Source organism: Trachemys scripta, chromosome 1, assembly GCF_013100865.1.
Source record: "Trachemys scripta elegans isolate TJP31775 chromosome 1, CAS_Tse_1.0, whole genome shotgun sequence".
Taxonomy (NCBI): domain Eukaryota; kingdom Metazoa; phylum Chordata; order Testudines; family Emydidae; genus Trachemys; species Trachemys scripta.
In genome coordinates this window covers 126,997,428-127,020,063 of record NC_048298.1, presented here as the reverse complement: position 1 = coordinate 127,020,063, position 22,636 = coordinate 126,997,428, and the positions used below count along the sequence as shown (strand labels likewise).

Sequence of the window (22,636 nt, the reverse complement as noted above, 5' to 3'; positions counted from 1 at the left end):
CCATAGGTGCCAGCATAAATGCTGCCTCTAATAGTACTGGCAAATATTGACACTTCTGTTTGGACTCCAATCAGGATCGGGGGGATGCGTGACTTAATCATCTTTGTGGGTCAAGAATGCAGACTTCATTGGTCTCATCTCCATTCCTCAAGAAGACGCAGTCACAGGAGGAGAAGAGCACCTTTCCTCCCAAGTTTTTGCTTTAGATGCCAAGGTAGCTAGGGTAGCCCTTTTGTTCAGTGAGCTTTTTGCCGTCTCATGAGCAGGGTCAGGTTCTGAAAAGGGACAAATAGCTTTTTCTAGCAAGGGGCCCTGAGGCTCTCTAGGTTTCTTTGTCCTTTAGGGGAAAACATGCAAGCGGCGTACTTATCCCTCAAATGCTCGTCTCCAAAATAAAATTAGCAAATTAAGTATTTATCACTCGCTGGAATCACTGCCCTGAAGCTTAAACATTGGAGATCCCTGATTTTGAGAGAAACCTAGGAGAATTAAGCTAAACTACACTAACCTAACAAACACTTAACACTAAGAACTATGTTCAGAATGAGACAATGCTGGCTAGACAAGATAGGAAAACCTATGCTCAAAGAGCAGTGGGGTGCTCCAACTTTCACCCAGGGTGGTAAGAAGGAACAAAGCAAGTTGGCAGCCAGGTCTCATTACACCCTTGGCGTCAAGCATGAGGATTGCAGGGACGCAGGTGCTGCCCACTGGTACTGCTAGCAAAAGTCTCTGACTTGAGTGAATTGAATTGAATGCATGCATACCTGGAGTTAAATGTGTATGTATACAATCACTCGAAGGAGAAATTATGTTTTGAATGTGCTTCATTTTGTGTAACCATAACTTTGCACAAGGTGACATCTTTTTCTATATATATTTAGGGGGTTGGTTAGAATCTTGCCACAGCTGGTCAATACAAACTCTAGTTCTGTGGGGTTTTCCTGTTGGTTTTTAATTTGTGTGTGGTTATTACAGTGAAGATACTGTAATCCAAGTATCTTAACAAATGGACAGGTTTATTAATTACATAAATATGTTACTTGAAGAATACTATGCACATATAAATGTATGCCAGCACCTTAATGGGGTTTGGGGATGATGACGTAGATTTAAATATGCTTTTTCTGTTCATATGAGAGAGCATTTCCCTTCCAAATCACTGGTTCAAATGTTACCCTGTTAATGACATCACAAAATTACCACTTCCAGCCAGCATTTAATGGTCTCAAAGCGAACAGAAGTCCATATCACATAAAATACCTTCACAATAAGCATCTTTCTTGGCAGTCTCAGCAAAGGACAATGACTTAATGGCAGGGAACTATGAGGAAGGTTTAATTTTCCTAAAAACAAACATTTGATACTGCCCACTGTCAGAAATAGGACACTAATCTAATCCAGTATGGCAATTCTTATGTAAAAATAAGAGTATGCTTTATAATTTGAAGTGATGCTCAACTATCACGGTGCAAGACATCATACAGCAATTTCACATATCTCCATGTTATAAGCTAGATTTATGAAATTGTCAAAACAAAGGAGCAGTCAACAAAATACTATACATTTCTCCTACCAAAACGCTTTACAATATTAACCCCACAAAAATGAGTAACCCTTGAGGTGTAACATTCACATACATTATTTTATTAGTTAATGAAGATATGAGAAAGAGAACATTTATTTTTAATCCGATTGATTAGAAGGGCTCTTCCATTTCCTTCAGTTGTGCCTCAATTATTTTTAAGCGCGAGATTGACTAAATTTAAGGGGTTGAGAAAAAAAAATTGTCCATTCTTTCTTCCTAGCCACCATTATTTTTTAAGCCTTTCTTTAGTTATGTGCTCTGTCTTATCAATTTGCCTTACCCTAGATCTATGAAGAAAGAATGCTTTTGAATGATACTGTCATTCCTTTCTTTAAGAATTTAAAAGCTTATAACATGCACTATGACCAGCCTTCACAAAGCAAAGAAGAGTGAATTTGATTTCTCTGCCCAAACAGATATGCAATAAACTGCAGTTACAATAGCTACAGCCAATTACATTGAACTCATTCTTTAGGTTAAATCAAAATGTATTAACACGATGACATTCAAAATTTCTTTCGCACTCTCCCATCATGAAATCCTGAACTGAGAGGTTTTAAAAACATTATTTTGAGCACAGTTCAGAGATTTTTAAGTACAGTCTCATTATGTATTTAGTTCTGGCAATGAAGGCTACTCACCCTAAGTAATGTATTATGCTTGAGGATACTTAAATTTGTAATTTAAATCTATACTCTATGCATTATTAATTGTAGGTATATTATTTAAAGTACTGTAATACAAGGGAAGTCTGTTTGAAAGGGCAGTTCATTTATCTCAATATCCTTCAACTTTGAGAATACATGTTCTAGTTTTGTTTAGTGTCAGTTTTCTCTAAATGAACTCAGCATGCACACATAACTTATCTTCAGCCAAGAAAACTAAAAAATTGTTCTTAATAGTTTAAGTACATGATTATTTTAAATGTCATACAGCCCTTGGTTTAAATCAAACAAACCTTGATTTAAATCTTCAAATTAATCATTTTTGTGAGCTTGCAAACATTTACCAAGGAAAAAAAATTATATAAATCTCAGCTACAAAATATTTTTTTTAACAACAACAACAGTAAATGGACAAAGTTATTACAGCACTACTTTGATCATATATAAACTGAATCAAAATGATTCACATACAAAAAATGCAAGTCAGTAAAACAATTTAGTCATACACCACGTAATAGCTAATTCAAGAAAAGCTTTTAGAGATGGGTCAACAGGAAGTGGGCTGACTTTCAACTCCCCAGCCCACCACACACACTGCATACCCCCTTCTTGCCCTTCATCAGGTTCTTGAAATCACATGGTATCCATGGACTGTGGTGGGATGCCAAATTAGCTGTAATTGTGTCTTGTCTATCTTGATCATTTAATCAACCAACCTCTTCTCAAGGTAGTTGTTTTTACAGCTAACATTTGTATAGCTGTAAAAAAATACCAACTGACCTGTTTCCAACTTAGCATTTTTAAGTGTTTCTATGCCATGGCAGTAATGGTATTTAAGAAATCATCTTAAAACAGAAAAAAAAAAATTAAAACAAAAAATTAGTTTTATAATGATGATAAAATGATTTTAGAGAAAGGATACAAGGCATCAAAAGTGAAAAAATATAAAGGCCAAAAGGTAAACAAATGTGAAAAGAATAGTAGACTTTCAAAACATGCGTATCAAGAGGAACTGTACATAGAGTAATATGAAAAAAAAAATAAAGGTGAAGAAATACATGTGAGGTCTCTGGCACAATTTTGAAAGAGGTGGGCAGGGGATTGTAGCCACCTACATAAATACATTTAACCATTCAGCAAAAAGCCAGGTTAGTATCTACTATGAAAGTGCTTTTTGGATTCTGAAATTTTCACACTGTACAAACTTCACACTGTGTTGTGACCTGTGAAAGTTCCTGGAATCTGGTATATAAATTTAGTTGCAGGTATAGTAGGTAATTTTTTTTAAACACCTATTTTTCATTATTAGTATTCTGTCTCCTCTATGTCTGCACCTAAAACCAACCTAAATATTTTGTTAGAAGATGGTATTTAACAGGATGTAAGTCATATATTAGTTTTGTAAAAAAACATACATTTTCTAGTACTCTAGCCACAAACAGCACCTACCTCCAGGACCGGCTTCCAATCCTCCTTAAACACTTTTTTTCAGATTCATTACATGTACTGAAAGAAGCAAAATGTTTCATCTTATTTTATTCCAGGGTTGTTGTTGTTTTAAGTAGTAGTTTTCAAACTAAGAGTTAGAATGAAAGGGAAGTGATAAATGGATTACAAAGTACTGCAACCTCCAGGATAACACACATGACTATTCTGCTAGCCCAACCTTCTGGAATACACCTTTTTCCTTCAGTTATACCCTTTACAATGGGATCCAGCAGCTGTAGAGTTGTAGTAGTATTGAGCTTCTGCATGAAAAGCACTTCACCCGGGATGCTATAAAGGGATTCAACTCAGTCATTGTACCACACTGAATACAATTCACTTCAGTGCAGGATCTACCACTACTATAACCCTCCAGCTTCTGGTGAGAAGAGAATAGAAACAAAAAAGGCTGGGATTTTCAAAAGGAGCTTATGGGAGTTACACACCAAGACCCAATTGAAAATCCCAGCTTAAATATATTAGACCTGTTTAAAACATTTCTACTACTGAATGTGGGGCAAACTTGTAACTGTTCTTAAACCAATTCTGCACCCCTAGTGTATACACACAGAACTATTTGTTATTGAACCAGTTAAAATACATGCAGTTCAATTCTATAGTACAGACCTAGACTCATCCTTGGACTCCTTAAAGGATGGAAGACGTAGGCGTTTCTTTCCCATGTTTATGACCCAAAAATGACATTCAACTCCAGGTCCCCACTGACAAATGAGGTAGAGGAGTTGTGGTTCAGATTCCAATTTCTAGTTAACAGGAGAACCAGTATCTCAGGTGTTTCACGGACCAGATCTCTCAAACCGGGTCTTCCAGGAGCTGCACGGAGTGACCCCCAAACCTTCTCCCCAGCTGGAGTGCCGGAGCGAGGCAAGCCCCAGACCTCGCTCCCCAGCGGGAGCTCAAAGGCCAGATTCAAATGGCTGGCAGGCAGGATGCAGCCTGCGGGCTATAGTTTGCCCATGCCTGCCCTACCTCCTGAAGTCCCCCTCGGTTGAGATAACTTCTGCAGCTAGGATAATTCAAATCTGCTTTCCTAAATTACAGACTGTGTTAAATATATTTTGAAGACAAAAAGCATTATTTATTCCACCTAATCACCATAACCCAAATCCTTGGATGTCCATTTCCATCTCCATTCTGGATTATTCTTTTGGTTCCATGATGGACTGGATCTGTGGACTTTACTACTCGAAGAAAGGAAATTTTCAGGTAAGCACAGATGCATTTTCCTACAGTATTTTGTTCTGAGGGCCACAGATTCATTACAATGGGATTTTCATAACAGATTGCTTCCAGCGTAGGAAGCTGGATCATCCTTTAAATGTGGACATCCAAAACAAGGTAGATGACACATAAGTAACTCCTCTGTCTTCCCCCCAGCACTAAGGCACAGCGAAAGACTTCTGCCAAAATAAAGGATATAGTATTGGCTAAGATTAGATGACCAATACGCAGAATTCAGTGAACTTATGCACTGGTGGCCATGTGGCCAACTGGCAGATCTCAATACAGGAGACATCACTACTCTGGCCTGAGAGTGTCTGTGCTCTTAAGCAGTGGACTTCGATAGGTAACCAAAAAAGGAATATTTCACGAATGTATGTAGAAATGAATGCTGTGACAGTGTGAATTAAAAGTACAACACTGGGCCTTGTCAGAGAAATCTCCCAACTTCAAATAAATTCATCTGATAGGAGATCAGAGTAGGTCTCCCTCTGGCTACTAACAGATAAGAAATATAACAATATCTCCTGCAAGAGTTCATTCTGGGTAGTGCTATACAGAGCAGAATGAGGATCCATGGTCATGCTGTATGACCTTGCAGGGTAGAAATAAGATTGATGACCTAATGTTGGAATTTGTACAAAACTTTCTTTTCTTGAACGTGCTGAGAATGCTACATTACAGAGATTTGACCTTTTAGTTTGGATACTCTTGCACACCCACAATAAAATCCTCCCGGACGAACTCAAGGCTATGTTTTACTGATTTAAAATGTGAATGTGTTGAGAAATGCATGATTGATTTGATTTACATTAGATGGAAAAAAGGGAAACCTAAAAAATTCGTGTTAGTTTTTCCTTGGCTTCATTGTTAACGTTTCATATGCTATAGCTCATTGGTGTTTCAAGTGTCTAAGCTACTAGAAGATGTATATCTTGGACATGTCACCATGACATTTTTAATGATCTTCATTCAACACAAGCCAGGTAGTAACCAAAGATCAGTGCATTTCTGTACTCCTAAATTTTGAATCCATAAGGGAAATAAAAATTCACATGTAGCTGATAAAAACACCTATAAAAGACATTACAGTATAACCATACCACCATACCTATTTTACTCTGCTGGCATTATTTTACCATAAGAAAGTTTCAAAACAAACCAGTGAACATCTGTTTATTGGGGCGGGAGGGGAGAAAGACTGTCAAAACCATCACCGAATAGGTAAACAAGGATATTCTAAGGAATAGCCTTACCACATAACCAGATGTGCATGACAGAGATTTCTCTAATGTACAGGTTGCTCCCCACTGGTTAGTTTCATAAACAAAACATTAAAGTTATATGGGACTTTGGCATTACATACAGTAGTATATTTATTCCATACCCTGAATGACATTTTGCTGAAATAATGATCAGTCACTCTTAATTGCAATCTTTATGTACTTTTCTGGTTCCAATGCCCTAGATTAAATATGAAATTAAAGATTACCAGAATCTTAGATAAAAGAAGAAAAGGCTGAACTCCGAAAAGGTAGGGGTCTCTCTTTGGATAAGACAGTTCTCTAGAGCTAAATGTTAAAAGAATGTATATTACTTGAGCACACACACAAAAAAAAAAAAAAAAAAAAAAAAACACACCACTCTGGAAGACTCAATCTGCAAACACATAATATTTGTAGGCACAAAACTGATTGTCTTCCTGAACAAGAGGAAAAATAATAATTAAAACAACAACAAGACAAGCTTAAGAGCAAGGGAACTTAGCCATCTATTTAAGAGTACAAGTAAAATTCTGCCTGAAGTAGTACTTAGAATTCCAGAAAGCCTTTGACACCAAAGATTCACCAAAGACTCTTACGTAAATTAAGTTGTCATGGGATAAGAGGGAAGATCCTTTCATGCATTGAGAACTGGTTAAAAGACAGGGAACAAAGGGTAGGAATAAATGGTAAATTTTCAGAATGGAGAAAGGTAACTAGTGGTATTCCCCACGGGTCAGTCCTAGAACCAATCCTATTCAACTTATTCATAAATGATCTGGAGAAAGGGATAAAACGTGAGGTGGCAAAGTTTGCAGATGATACTAAACTGCTCAAGATAGTTAAGACCAAAGCAGACTGTGATGAACTTCAAAAAGATATCACAAAATTAAGTGATTGGGCAACAAAATGGCAAATGAAATTTAATGTGAATAAATGTAAAGTACATTGGGAAAAATAACCCTAACTATACGTGCAATATGATGGGGGCTAATTTAGCTACAACAAATCAGGAAAAAGATCTTGGTGTCATTTGGATAGTTCTTAAAAAGACGTCCACGCAGTGTGCAGCGGTAGTCAAGAAAGTAAACAGGATGTTAGGAATCACTAAAAAGGGGATAGAGAATAAGACGGAAAATATCGTATTGCCCTTATATAAATCAATGGTACGCCCACATCTTGAATACTGCGTACAAATGTGGTCTCCTCATCTCAAAAAAAATATACTGGCACTAGAAAAGGTTAAGAGAAGGGGAACTAAAATGAGTAGGGGTTTGGAATGGGTCCCATATGAAGAGAGATTAAAGAGGCTAGGACTTTTCAGCTTGGAAAAGAGGAGACTAATTCCGCCAATTACGGAACAGGTAACTGTCCTTTCTTCTTTGAGTGATTGCTCATGTGTATTCCACTATCGGTGACTCCAAACTATACCTGATGGAGGCGGGTAGGAGTTTAAGTGTAAAGTTTTAAGGGTTACCTGTGTGGAGCACCACCCTACCAAACCCGGCTTCATCCCTCGTTTGGGGACCACGTAGCAGCCCTATAGATGTCCTGAATAGGGACATAAGCCACATAGGCCGCTGACAAGGCCTGGGCTCTCGTCGAATGGGCCTTCACATTAGGAGGCGGGGGAATCCCTGCCAGGTCGTAACAGGTGCGAATGCACGAGGTGATCCAGCAGGAAATCCACTGGGTGGACACCAGTCGTCCCCTCATGCGCTCGGCCGAAGCAATAATAAGCTGCGGGGGAGCTTTCTAAATGGCCTGGTTCTGTCCAGGTAAAAGGACAGCGCTCTACGCACATCTAACATGGGCAGGCGGCATTCCTCATTGGAGGAATCGGGCTTATGGCAGAGGATCGGGAGGAAAATGTCCTGATCCATATGAAAAGCCGGGACTACCTTCAGCAAAAAGGCGAGGTGAGGGCGGAGCTGAACCTTGTCCTTATGGAAGATCGTATATGGCGGTTTAGAGATCAGGGCCCTGAGCTCAGAGACCCGACGGGCTGAGGTGATAGCAACGAAGAACGCCACCTTCCACAACAAGTGGGACCATGAACACGTGGCTAATGGCTCAAAGGGAGGCCCGGTGAGGTGGGAAAGCACTAGGTTCAGGTCCCAGAGCGGAACCGGGGGTCTGGCGTAAGGGAATGTCCGATCTAACCCTTTCAGAAACCGGGCTGTCATGTGATGTGAAAACACAGACAGGCCCTGTACCGGGGGATGGAAAGCCAAAATGGCCGCCAGGTGCACCCTGATGGAGGAGGGCACCAGCCCTTGGGTCCTAAGGGAGAGAAGGCAAATCGAGGACAAGCTGGAGAGACGCAGAAGAGGGAGAGGAACCTCTATCCCTTGCCCACCTAGAGAACCTATACCACTTAGACAGGTAGGTTTGATGTGTGGAGGGCTTCCTACTCTCCAGCAGGACCCTTCTAACATCCTCAGAACACCTTCCTTCCTCCTCCTTTAACCATGCAGCAGCCACGCTCTTGGGTGGAGCACGGCTAGGTTGGGATGGAGGAGACGACCTTCCTCCTGGGAGAGGAGGTCCGGGCGGAGCGACAGCTTGCGAGGGGAGGCCGCTAAGAGCTGCAGTAGAGTCCCGTACCAAGGTTGACGGGCCCAATCCGGGGCGATGAGGATAATCCTCGCCCCATCTGACTTCACCTTCTGTAGGAACCTGCCTATTAGGGGGAAGGGCGGGAAGGTATAAAACAGGGGCCTCTATCATGGGATCAGGAACGCGTCCGATATCGGCCCATCGGCCTCTCCCGCCCTGGAGCAGAATCGCGGGCACAGTCGATTCTGGGCGGTGGTGAACAGGTCTACCTGGGGAATGCCCCATTATAGGAAGATTCACATGGCCACCTCCTTGTGCAGGGACCACTCGTGATGTTGAGAGAACACCCTGCTCAGGCGGTCCGCGAGCGTGTTGCTCTTGCTGGGCAGGTAAAAGGCCCCAGGAGTATGTCATGGGCTATACAGAACTCCCACAGGAGCTAGGCTTCCTGGCATAAAGCCCAGGAACACGTGCCCCCCTGCTAGTTGACATAATACATGGTGGTCGTGTTGTCCATGAGGACTCTGACCACCTTCCCCTCTATGTGTTGGCAAAAGGCAAAGCACACCAGGCTCACGGCCCTGACCTCCCTGACATTTATGTGCAGGGTCAGTTCCCCTGGTGACCACATACCCTGGGTCCTGAAGTCCCCCACGTGGGCTCCCCAGCCCAGGTCCGAGGCATTGGACACTAGATCTAGTGAGGGAGAGGGCTCTCGGAAGGGGATACTCTGGAGCATGTTGCTCGGGAGGGACCACCATTGGAGGTCTGCCACCACCGTTAGCGGCACCATGACGACCTTGTCCAGACAGTCCCTGGCCTGGGAGTACCGGGAAGCGAGCCAAAGCTGAAAGGGCCTCATCTGGAGCCTGGTATGCTGCACCACATAGGTGCCTGCTGCCATGTGGCCTAGGATTTGAAGGCACACCCAGGCCGTGGTTCCCGGAAAGGTCGTGACCGAGGCAATGAGAGCTTTGAGTGTCTCGAATCTGTCCCTTGGGAGGGAGGCCGTGGCCACCCGGGAATCTAACAGTGCCCCAATAAAGTTTATGCGCTGAATTGGGATTAACGTGGATTTCTCCTCGTTCACCAGTAGGCCTAGATCTGCGCAGGTGTCCAGCAGGAAATTCATCTGCTGCTGCACCAGAAACCGAGACCGGCCCTTGAGCAGCCAGTCGTCGAGATAGGGGAAAATCTGCAGCCCTTTCCTCCTGAGGTGGGCCGCCACCACCGCCATACACTTTGTAAATACCCTGGAGGCAGTAGAGAGGCCAAAGGGGAGGACCGTAAACTAGAAGTGGTCCTGACCCACCAGGAAACGGAGGAAATGCCTGTGACCCTCAAAAATGTGTATGTGGAAGTACGCATCCTGGAGGTCCAGTGCTGCAAACCAATCCCCCTGGTCTAGGGATGGAATAATAGAGGCCAGGGACACCATGCAGAATTTGCAATGAACCAGAAACTGGTTGAGATTCCGCAGGTCAAGGATGGGCCAAAGCCTGCCCTTCGCTTTCGGGATGAGGAAATACCTTGAGTAAAATCCCTTGCCCTGGAATTCCCGGAGGTACCCTTTCCACAGCTCCCAGGAAAAGGCGGCGCTATACCTCCTGGCAGAGGAGGAGGGTATGCTCCGGGTCCCCGGCCAACTCCCAGAACGGGGGATGGTTGGGGAGGGGGGTTTGAAAAACTGCATCCTGTACCCTTGGGAGATGGTGCTGAGGACCCATTGGTCCGACATTATACGGGACCACTGCAGTCAGAAGGCTGATAAATGGTTGATAAAACTCAACTTTAACAACTGGGGGAGGGGTACCACTGGGAACTGGCACGGTGACCCCCCTCAACGAGTCAAAAACGCCATTTCCCCGGCCTCTTGGCCTTCGAGAGCCCGGGCCTGGGGACCGAATGGGATTGGCGTTGGGATCGACGCCTTTGGTCTCTCTGCCGCTTAGGCGGGGGTTCGTATCTGTCCCGAGCTGGAGGAACAGAGGTTTGAGGCCTGGGCTTGTCCTTAGGGGGCGGGACACAGAGGCCCAGCATCTGCAGGGTGGTGCGGGAGTCCTTCAGCCCATGCAGACGGGTGTCTGGTCCGCAAATAACGCTTTGCCATCAAACGGAAGGTCCTGCATGATCGATTGGGACTCCACAGACAGCCCCGAGAGCGAGAGCCACGACGCCCTTCTCATGGAGACCACCGAAGCCATTGACTGAGCAGCGGTGTCTGCTGCGTCCGAAGCTGCCTGGAGAGCCGTTTTGGCCGCCGCCGCACCCTCTTTGACCAGAGCCCAGAACTCCTTCTTGTCCTGATCTTGAAAAAGGGGTTCGAACTTGGGGAGGGATCCCCAGAGATTGAACTCATATCAGCTCAGCAGTATCTGGTGGTTGGCCACTCTGAGCTGGAAACTGGCAGACGAATAAACCTTTTTACCAAAGGTGTCAAGTCTCCGAGTGTCCTTGTCCTTTGGTGTGGGTGCGGGCTGGCCGTTCCACTCATGGTGGGGGACTGACTCTACCACCAAAGACTTCGGGGCCGGGTGGGTGTATAGGTACTCGTGACCCTTGCGGGGACGAAATACTTCCTTTCGGCCTTCTTGGAAATGGGGCCAAGAGAGGATGAGGTCTGCCAGAGGCCGGTGCTGATGGAACGGAAGGGCAAGGCCTGGAACTGGGACGCCTGGGGCGCCGGCAGAGCTGGCTGCTCCTGCGGTGCAGTGCGGCCCAGGGAGAGATGGCTGCGCGCCGACACCGAAGTCCTGGAGGAGCGCACGGTGCCGTAGGAACGACTGGAGCGGTCTCTATCATGACGGCTCCTGCCCCAAGAGTTGGACCTGGATGAAGTCAAGAGGTAGATGTCTGAGGAGCTATCTCTGGATTCCCTATGGCGCCTGAGGCCATGGTGCCTTGGTTTCGGGGATTCTCGGGATGGACTCGGAGCACGGCCTCTATGACGGCGGGCGCTAGAGTACGAGCGCCGGTGCCGACGGTGTCGGGAACTGTTCCTGTCAGACTGACTCAAGGAGGATTGGCGTCACCTCTTGTCACCTCCTCTACGGCGCCCGAGACCGGAGGAGTGGGACTCGCTCGCAGAAGAGCCAGCATGCGGAGTTGACGTACGACGTGGGCCTCTGCTCAGCACCTCGACCCGGGAAGGTACCTCGACCTCTGATACCTCCGGGGAGGGCTGATGGGCGCCCAAAAGCGGCTTTCCACGGGACCGGGAGCCCGACTGAGGTGGCGCTCCCGGCACCGGAAGGGCTAGAATATCACGCGCGGCCTGAGCTGCCACTGGCGTCGAAGGCATGCGCACTTCAAGTGAGGCTCGCGCGGACGTGACCGGACTACTCCGCTCAGCGCGAGTCAGAGGTCTCTGTCCCGACGGGGATCGTAGGCCGCCCAACTCGGGTCACCCCTCTCCTTCTCTTGGCGCCGCTGAGTCTTCCCTTGCTTCTTACTGGGAGCGCGGTGCCAAGTCGACGACGGTGCCTCGCTGCGCACCGATGACGCGGTGCCGGGCGCGGAGTCGGGTCGACGCACCAGTCATGGGGCCAATGCCGACTCCATTAGCAAAGCACGGAGTCGGATCTCATGCTCCCACTTCGTCCCCGGCTTGAAGAAGCAGCAAATCTTACAACGCTCACTAATGTGAGCCTCGCCCAGACAGCGAAGACACAGAGTGTGGATCGCTTCTGGACATAGAGTTGCGACAAGAGTCGCACGACTTGAAGCCTGGGCCACGGGGCATGCCCCGAGCCAGGCACTAACGAAGAAAAGTTCAGCAAAGAAGCAGTTCAGTGAACAAGATACCACTAAGGCTATAAACGCTGCAGCCAAGGCTGGAGCAAGTTCCCACTACCTTCACTGACGGCAAGAAGGAACTGAGGGTGGGGGGTGCATGCAGCCCCCTTTATGGCGCGATATGTCGGCGCCACTCCTGGGGTCACAGCAGTGCTCCCCCACTACGGATACTGCTAAGGGAAAAACTTCCGGCACTGGTGCACGGGGCAAGTACGCACACCTAAGCAATCACTCGAAGAAGAATGTGAATTTAACAGGCACTCTTTGAATCCCCTATAATATCAAACACAGCAATGTAAGAATACATATGAATTTTGTCATCTAACAGCAACAAGAACAGTATTCCTACATGAAGTGTTGGCTCCCAATTCAATCCCAATTTATGTTAAATATTTGATAAAGTACACAGGAAATTAGATACAAGTCCCATTAATGACAATAGACCTTGTGTAACTCAAACATTCATTATGTATTGCATTGAAAATGTTTCCCTCTGAAGCACCAGTTTCCTTTTATTCTTATATCTATAAAACATTTTGATATCATGGAGTCTACTTGACCTGCTGATTACCCTCCAGTTTACACTATTGTTATGAATACAAAGAGAAAAACAATAGCTGTTTCAGCCTAAATGTCATCAAAATGAAATCATTTTTGCTCATGACTATTACCACAATTGGAATATTGTTAACTTAAACAGACAGAATGAAATCAACTTTGGAAGTAAGTAAGTTGCAAAGACATTCCCTAAACAAAAGGAAAAACAATGAGAACAAGGATTAAAAAAAAAAGACTTCCAAAACAACTATATGCTTTTTTTTTTTTTAAATTAAAAACAAAAGAGGACTGCCAAAAGAAAAATCTTGAAACTGTGTTTCAAAGGAAAGATCATCCCACATCAATTATATTGTTCTGTGGGGAAAAAAGACCTACTCAACTTCTAAAAGGGTTGGTGACGGGGAAAATTTGTATAGCTGCAATTAGAATTTTCCAACAGTGAGGCTATATCACTTCAAATAAATCTGTGTGGTAAATCAAAGAAAAGGCAGAGGAAAATAATTATCCACTTTTTAGTGAACCATCTAATGCTGTTGTCTGCAAACAGATCAAATATCAGAAGTTATATCAGATAAAGAATGTATCAAAAGAATTAGTTTCCACTTCACAGTTTTGGAGTCTAGTTTTACAGCAACACATGAAATGCAATGTTTTCTCCTTCTCAAATTAAATATTGTTTGTTTTGCTTTTAATATGAGAATGTCATCTATTAATAATGGACAATTGTCTTCAGTATCACTGTAATATCTATCTTTATTAGAAATAGCTCCTTATCACTGAGTGTAGATCTGCAAAATTTAGTTAACATTCAGTTCTACAGAATATCAATACACAATATGCCATAGTTTTATTATCTCAAGTTTAAAATGATAACTTTCATTTGCAGAGACAGACATATGTATCCACAAAAAAAGCATTAGAAAAGGTCCAGCACAGGGCATTCAGGGGCATAGTGAGACAGACCATGAGAAATTTGAGAGGAATATACATTTGACTGATCAGAAAATCAGACACAAATACTGGCACCTGCTTCCTTTCTTTCTCTTTAAGTAACCAAGGAAATTATATGGATAAAACTGCATTAATGCAATTTTATGGTTGAGAGGCTGCATACAGAAAACTCAGGAAATTCAAAGTTATGGTTCCCACAGCAGTTGTAACCTGGCACATTTCATATGCAAAGAAGTTAAAGTTACAATATGTTGTTCTGTATTTTAAAATATTACAAATACTCAAGTGAGAATGTGGGAATCATAACTCAATTTATTATCTTGTGTATGTGAAATCTCAACCATAAATTCGCATTAAATATTGGATAAAGTATATAACATCAATTAAGAGCAATTTGTCCACTCAATTTATGAATGTTCTGCTCTGCCCTTTTATGGTTGTTACAGAAATATGTGAGAACAACATTAAGAATGTGAGAATACCGCATGCTATGTTCACACTTGACTTTTTATACTTGAATTTTTAGAGAAACACTAATCTGAGAAATTTTTATTTCCCTCTTTTATAGATAGTACAGATTAGTGAGAGAGCACTGTATTGTCATCTGTTAGGTGAAGTGCCGGTATTAAAGCATATAATCTCTGAATTCTAGTCCCAGCTATAACAATAATTATCTCTCTGGCTCAATACCGTAACCTCTCTGTCTCAGCTTCTCCATCTGTATGTGTTCATAAGACTACACGTCAGCTTTGCAGTTGTGGGGGGTTCTTTTTTGTGGGTCCTGGTAGCCCTAAGCAGCTTTTACCTCAGTAACACACACTAATCCATTTACAGAACACAATTGTATCTGCTTTATGCTCTTTGCTTAGTCTGTTCATTTAAATATATTGAAAAACAAAAAATTAAAAAGCTTAGAATTTCATATGTATATTTGAATACTCTCAGCTAAGGCACAAAAACAACAGTCATCCTTGTTGGAGGGAGATGTGCATAAGAAAAGCACGAAGAACAATATCTTGAATCAGATATTCAGTGGGGTACTTGTTAGCAGTGAATGGAACCACATGTAGAACTATTTTGTTTTTGTGGAAAACTGAAAACAGAAGACTTCAAAAGCATGGGTATCATCTCAGAAACCTGGAGGGCAAACAACTGCCACCAGAAAAAGGAACTGGAATGATTAAAACGTGTGACTTCCTTTGGTTCAAAAGGAGTACCATCATTAAGATTGTTTAAATGAGTAACTGTGTCAAGACACAGAGGAATCTACATTACACTTCTGTTTTACAAGGCATGCAGGAAAAGTAAAGGAGATTTATCGTTTATTCATTCTTTGGATTTATATGCTGTACCTATCAATGTCTATGTATGTGTCTACATACTGCTGACATCCTCTCAGGCCTCAACACAGGTAGCTGCTGGCAGTAAAGGAACTGTCTACTTATCTAAATATTTCCTAGCCTAAAAAAAAAAAAAATGTAATTTTACATTGTTTCAAGATTTGGCCTGCAGTTTGGATCTATTGTTACTTCCCAACAACTTTGTCTATCACTAGTTCTCCACTGAAAGTAAGTTGAGTCATCTTGAGGATTCTTTATGTTACAAGTGTTGGATAAAAATTCTTTTTTTTATATAAACAGCACATAAATTTGTGGATGGTAGTATTCAGTGGTATGAAAAGAATCTACTCATTGAGATGTGGGTGGTCATTATAGATAGCATGAGTAGCTTTATAAAACAAATATATAAGGCCATCTGAAACAATGCATTTTCACATAAATGAGCTTGTATAAGGATCCTGAGATGTATTTGTACTGGCTATTATATTCAAACATTAGAATAAACAAACTTCTTATAACAGGAGGTAAATCAATGAAAATTATTGTTTGGGAAGACAGGATCAGTCATAGGCTGAGGCTGAGAACTCCCCAGGATATTCCAGTCTCTAATATAGTCCGTTCTTAAGCTACTCAAGTCAACAGACTAATAAGCAGCTGTTTCTGCTGGAAAAAGATTTGTTGGCAAGCCGGACATCTGTATTCTGCAGCAGCCAAGTTTACTCAGTGTGTGGCCACAGGTGTTGACCTAAGTGCTATGAAGCCAAAGGAGGAAGACAAAAGGAATTGGCATTAATAGCTGTACTAACAGAAAGAGTCCAATATTCAAGTTACATGAAAGTAATTTTAGCTGTCGGACTACTTCTCTTCTCTGATTTGATTCAGACTATACCCTGAAGACAACAGAAGAGGGAAGGAGGAAGTACATGAGTCTTTCTTCAAAGTAAGTTAAAGGCTATGACCCTTTCATTTGGCATTCTTGAAAGCCGTAAAATCTGACAGTGAAAATGTACAATACAGACACTCCAGTTCTTGTTAGCCTGATTAGTAGTCCCTTTTCTTAAACTCTATTCATGCACCAAAAGAAAGCCTCTCTCAAAGTATTAAAAAAGTAAAGCTGGTAATTCAAATGTCTGGGTTTATGAACAATGTGGTGATTAACCTTATAATCGATATATACTATGACTTTGTAAATAAGAAAGGATTTTAAGCGAACTTTATTTTAAAAATGTAGTTAGCAAACTGATCCAGTATATCCAGTTCTGTCATTAGGCAAAGATTCCTGATTTCAAGAGGCTAGTTGCATAGAGAGGCAGAAAAAAAATATCACCATATGGCTTGAAGGTAGAGCAGCCAAGAATTCACTCCTACCTGATGGAGGATATATTTTATTGCAGCCAACCTTAATTGTAATGGAAAACAACACAATTACCATTTAGGAATGTCAAGAGTCAAGCAATGTTGGAGCCCCAGGAGAAACCTTTGAGAGTTTTTGTTTTTTTAAGTCCATTCCAAGGTAATTAAATGATACTGAAAACTTTTTTAAATAAAAGAAATTAAATAACCTTTCTTTCTGGTGTCAAGGGATTTGGGCATGTATCTAATGCAATGACTTGACGTTGATGTGATGAAAGTGGTTTTTATCCTGCTGTCTGGCAATTACCTAGTTACACTTATTTTTGATCCACATGTTTCTGATGTGATGCTCAAACTATTTTACTTCCTATTTAAGTCAGCTAACAACTTTTAAGCATAATCATTCATATGTGTAACAATTGAAGATAAAAAAGTCTGGTCATTAAGTCCATGCCCCTGCCAGTGAAGAATATCAAGACTGCTCCAAAAAGGCCATAAAAATAAACCGAAATTCTCTCAGTGACTTTAACAGGCTGTGGATCAGGCCCACAGTTACATAGATGCAGGACTTATGGAATATTAAACATATATTACACATGTTCTTTGCCAGAAGGACAAGCAGCGAAAAAGAAGCAGAATTACCTGCAGCTTTTTGTAGCGATCTTGGTGTGAGATGAATTCACCTTCCTTTTCTTTCAAGAAATCTGTTTGCAGGATACTATGCTTTTCCATCAAATCTTCTAACTCCTAACAATAGAAAAAGTTACACAGATTTTTGTTTTTATTTTTAAATGTGGAAGTACAATCTTCAGGAAGTCATTCCAAACTAGCAAGACTACTGATGGTTTTACGACACCTGCTATTATGCAAAAATAGACAGCATTTGGCAAACTACCATGCAGATCACAGACCTAGGGGATCCCTGTAACCATTATACACCCCTCTGCCAGTTGGCACAGAGGCCTCTGGGTCACACTAAGCATCTCCCAAAAATGAACAACAACATGTGTTGTATTAAATAACTGTATGTATTAACTTTTGCCTTCCATCTAAAAAAATTGTGCGCTAGATTCACAGGGAATCCAAAGCACACACCCATATCCTGGGGCATTACGAAGCCAAAATATCCCCTGGCTCAAATTAAAGAGGTGTCAGGTAAGCTGGCATTATCCCAGTATTTCTGCACCTGTTGCCTAACATGTTTCCATCTCAGTCTATGCCAGCCTGCTTCTATTGCCCTTCAAGCCTATCCCTGTCCTCCTCAGCCCTTATCACCCCTAGTCTGTCACTGTCCTTGCTTCTGTTCCTTAACACCTCCACATTCCAATAAAACTAAATTCCTCCTTCTTGTCCATACTGCCTGGGCATCAGGCAGCAAGGCATTGAGAGCACAGGAGCCAGTGTGTGCCCGCTCAGTTCCAATATCCAGTGCCCTGGTACCCTCAATAGCTGGGAGACGCAATTGCAAGGAAAGAACTGCTCAGCCCTGGGCAGTAGTGTATTCATTGTAATGTGTAATTAGAAGAATTTGACTGCCAGTCTCTTACAAAGCTGTACTGAACATGATTTCCACAGAGACAGCAAAAGGCACCTGTCTGACCCCAGGGCAACCCCAATTTCAAAATGTCAAGTCCCTGTTCCAGAGCAAGGAGGTGCTAAAAAGTCTCAACAAAATGATTCTAAGTATGTTTTCACACTGGAAAGACAATACTTTTCCCTAACCAAATTCTTAGAATAAGTTGAACCATTTGTTGCTTAAATTTAAAAACAACAAAAAAAAAAAAACAGCCTGAGGCAGACCCCCACATGGAAAATTTAAGTCTGAATAGCTAAAGTTTGGCAAAATTATAAGTAACTGAAAACAAGGTCTCGTAACGGAAAGTATTAAACACCTTAGCTATGGGTGCCACTGCCAGCTCCTGCTACCATTAAGTTCTGCGTGCATTGAAGAGCAGCCATACCTTTTTAATTCTACATTTTTCTTCTTCAGCATCTTTAAGTTTCATCTCTAGACTTGCAACTGTTGGTTGAAGATGCTTCTTTGATCCATTTATCCCCGGCTTCTCAGAGTCACCCACAGGGATGGTTGAATTTTCTGAAGGTTTTCCTTCCGTTAAACTCAAAGAAGGAATTGAGATATCCAAGGAAGAACTGGCTGATAACTGAACCTAATTCATAAGAGAGACAAATTATATTATTTCATCATAAATATATGACAGACATTTCGAAATTATATTTCATATAAGAGCTATGAAAACCTTACTTTCAGTATCAGAGGGGTAGCCGTGTTAGTCTGGATCTGTAAAAAGCAACAGAGTCCTGTGGCACCTTTAAGACTAACAAATGTATTGGAGCATAACTTTCATGCATCCGACGAAGTGGGCATTCGCCCACAAAAGCTTATGCTCCAATACATCTGTTAGTCTTAAAGGTGCCACAGGACTCTCTGTTGCTTTTTACTTTCAGTAGAAGATTTAAATGCCAGTTTGCCAAAACACATTCATTACATGATGGTTAGCAGACCTGTGTCTGAAGCGCTACCATCAAAACATTTGCATCTGAAATACCATTAAAATAACAGTTTGCCAAAAGCCAGATGGTTACCCCTAATTCACTTTGGATCGTACTTCACATGAGTAGCCGCACTGAAGTTAATAGGAATACTTGAAGAGTAAGATACTATTAATTTTGAGTGAGGGAGCTTGTAAATCTTAAGGTAACTGTCTAATTCTAAAGCTGCTAGAAAAGACATTTTTAAGCAGGGACTACTTCTGAAATTTTTGGTAGCTTTAACAGCAATACTTTTTCCAAAGAACATTCCTGCCAATGCCTCACGTATTTCAGCATTATGGTACCAGTTTAGCAAAGTATTTAAGCATATGCTTAAAATTGAGCACGTTTTAATGTACGCAGCTTAATTGGAGACCATATGAAAGTATTGTGATGTCTCACAAATTACTTTAAAGAAATCTTTTATTTAAGAAAGAGAAATTATATACTGAAATTACTGTTTTGAGGTTGAGAAGCATTTCACTGTGGATTTAAACTACATTTTTATCTAATATTATATATACATGCTAAAACATACATTGCTTTGTACTTTAATTATATTCTGCCATCTCAAAGAATTCAAAGGTACTCATCTTCACAATGAATATTCAGAGACTGTTAACTGATATCTTTATTTTGAAATTACACCTGTAGAAACTACTCAAGTGTCAACTTTTGTCCCTTAAGAAAAAAAAAAATCTCTAATTTGATAAGAAAAAATACAATGCCAAGGGATAAGATACATCAACTTCCTGTAATAAAATTAAGATTATGTGCTTACCTGTTCTTTAAGAACAGCTGGGTTTAAAATACTGTTGGCTGTTTGAACAGCTGTCAGTACATCATCACCTGATAAGATGAATGAATCAGAAGGCACAAGGCAAGCAGAAGACAGAGAATGCTCCAGAAGAACATCTGAAGAAATATTTTGTGGTACATGGACTTCAGATACTAATGCAAGAAAGAAGACATGAAAAAATGTCCAATATTAGTAGATTATGTGCATGTTTCTGAAATCTACATCTAGTGAACCTAACAGAAATAATTTTTGTTATTAAAGGAACATCATACAATACAAACAAAGAGATAAAAATATGTTGTTGTTACACTAGTGTAAATTTGGCTTGACTTTATAAAAGTTAAACCTGCCATAGTTTTATATCTTCAGTAATGTTATTGACATACTCTCCATGCTTGTACGATTTACCTTTGCGCTCAAAGATATCACCAGCTAGTGATATGCCCCTTCCTCTGAAATTGCCAGAACTTGAGAACCTTTGAGGCACACTGCAAAAGCCATTAGTTGACAAGGTTTTCAGGAACAGATGAGAATATGCTCTTTTGTGGCAGAGATGGCGGAGGAGGACTAAAAGTGGCTCTTTTGCTTCTTTGAATTATTGACTGCCTTAGATAATTCATTATATATGATTATTTTTTGCTACTAGGTAGTCATTTCTAATGGTATGCAATTGTTAGGGCACGTAGGGCATTTTGGATGCGTAATTTTTGTTAGTTAAATCAAAAAAAAAAAAAGAAAAGACAGCTTTTATATGAGGACATTTAGATAAACATCTCTCCAAGCAACATGGAGACAAGCAATTTTACATGTGTTAAACACGTTTTATACATTAAATCTACAATGGTGAACAAAGAAAAGACAACAAATAAAATGACCCTATAATCCAACAATACACAGGTGTATAATTATTGTTGCATGTACGGATCTCTTCCATAGTCATTACATTCCAGAGGAAGGAGTTTCCTATTTTGAGCTATGATCCTGTATGTGGGTCACCGTAATTTCTACATTACAGTGACATAGTAGTTTTTAGGGGAATAAATAAAAATACACTAAATAAATAATAATAAATTTAGAAACCACATGGGGAAAAAACAGTGAGATTGTATCAATAACATTTTTAAATTGGTCCTAGGAAGCCTGTACCCTAGGATACACCAGCCAGAGATATGATTTTCCAGTAGAGAGAAGAAAAGGTCAGGTTACTAGCATATAGTCTACAGAGGGCCACACAAAACAAGTTAAAATGCTAATTTAAAATGCATTTTTAAAAGAACTAGAGACTAACTAGTGTTATCAAATTCACAGAATTAGAGATTCTATTAATAGAATTAGAGACTGACACCCCAGGCTGCAATCTTGGCATCTTCATTAATCAAATAAAATAAATCCTACAGTTCTTTCACTCCCAAATGGAAATAATACAATATAATTTAAGAGTCACTAGGGGATCACATATTCTTAAACAAAACCACTTGGGTTAGAACTGACAATTTAAATGGCACCACACTCTTTATGAGTGGTCTTTGTTTTGAGCCACAGAAGCAATGCATAGGTTTGTAAATACTAACAGAAACAATCAGTATTACCAGTTTGACATTGCCTAGATCCATAAACTTTTTGTCAGGATTCTCAGATCAATAGATTCTAAGGCCAAAAGGGACCGTTGCAATCAACTAGTCTGACCTCCTGTATAAAACAAGACATAGAACTTCCCCAAAATAATTCCTAGAGCTTATCTTTTAGAAAAAAGATCCAATCTTGATTTTAAAATGGTAGTGATGGAGAATCCACTTGTTCCAATTGTTAATTACCCTTACTACTAAATATTTACCTTGTTTTCACTAGCTTCAACTTTCAGCCATTGGATTATTGACATTAGAATAATCCTTCGAACCAAGATCAACAATTAATTCTATAGTACAATTTTATTTCAGTAGCTTGTTGCAGTCAAGTCCACTCTTTCCTTTCACATGTTGGTACTGATCAATGAAGCATGCCCAGCAAATGGATGACCCTTCACAACTCAAGAGCCTAATGTAACACAGAACAGATGAAGAAATATAGACAGGTTTACCATCTTAACTGTTTCTATTCAGTCAATCCCACCGACCAACAAGTGCTTCCACTCAGAAAAATCCCAGAATGAAGAAAGAGGAATAAAAGAGAATAGTCGGGGGGAGGGGGAGAGTGGCAGGAGGAGGAGAGAAAATAATAAGGACATGGAAAAACAGTCCTAAAAATTGAAAAGTTACTTATAGACACAGAAAGATGGTGAAAGACTTAGTACAGAGAATATTATAGTTATTGGCCCAAATGAATAAACTAAATAGAAAATTTGCACACAGCAGAACAAAGATAAATAAAAAACAAAAAAATCACCAGCACTCAATGAACTCTATCAACCACTGCCAGTGGAAAAATCTTTTAAAATTTATTGGAGAAAAATGGAATCTATTCAAAGTCCATTCTCTTTTTTGTTCCAGCTA

At 41.2% G+C, this 22,636-nt stretch overlaps 1 protein-coding gene across 7 annotated transcripts in view; it reads right to left on the bottom strand.

The window, feature by feature from the left end:
- The window catches only part of CCDC91 (coiled-coil domain containing 91), a 350,759-nt gene that overhangs the window by 240,685 nt on the left and 87,438 nt on the right, over positions 1 to 22,636 (bottom strand). For all 7 annotated transcript variants that reach the window (XM_034784606.1, XM_034784585.1, XM_034784596.1 and 4 more), the window contains 3 exons: positions 20,130 to 20,299; positions 18,760 to 18,966; positions 17,441 to 17,545 (listed from right to left, as the gene is read on the bottom strand). In XM_034784606.1, the coding sequence (XP_034640497.1) occupies positions 17,441 to 17,545; positions 18,760 to 18,966; positions 20,130 to 20,299 (482 nt within the window). The remainder of the gene's footprint in view (positions 1 to 17,440; positions 17,546 to 18,759; positions 18,967 to 20,129; positions 20,300 to 22,636) is intronic.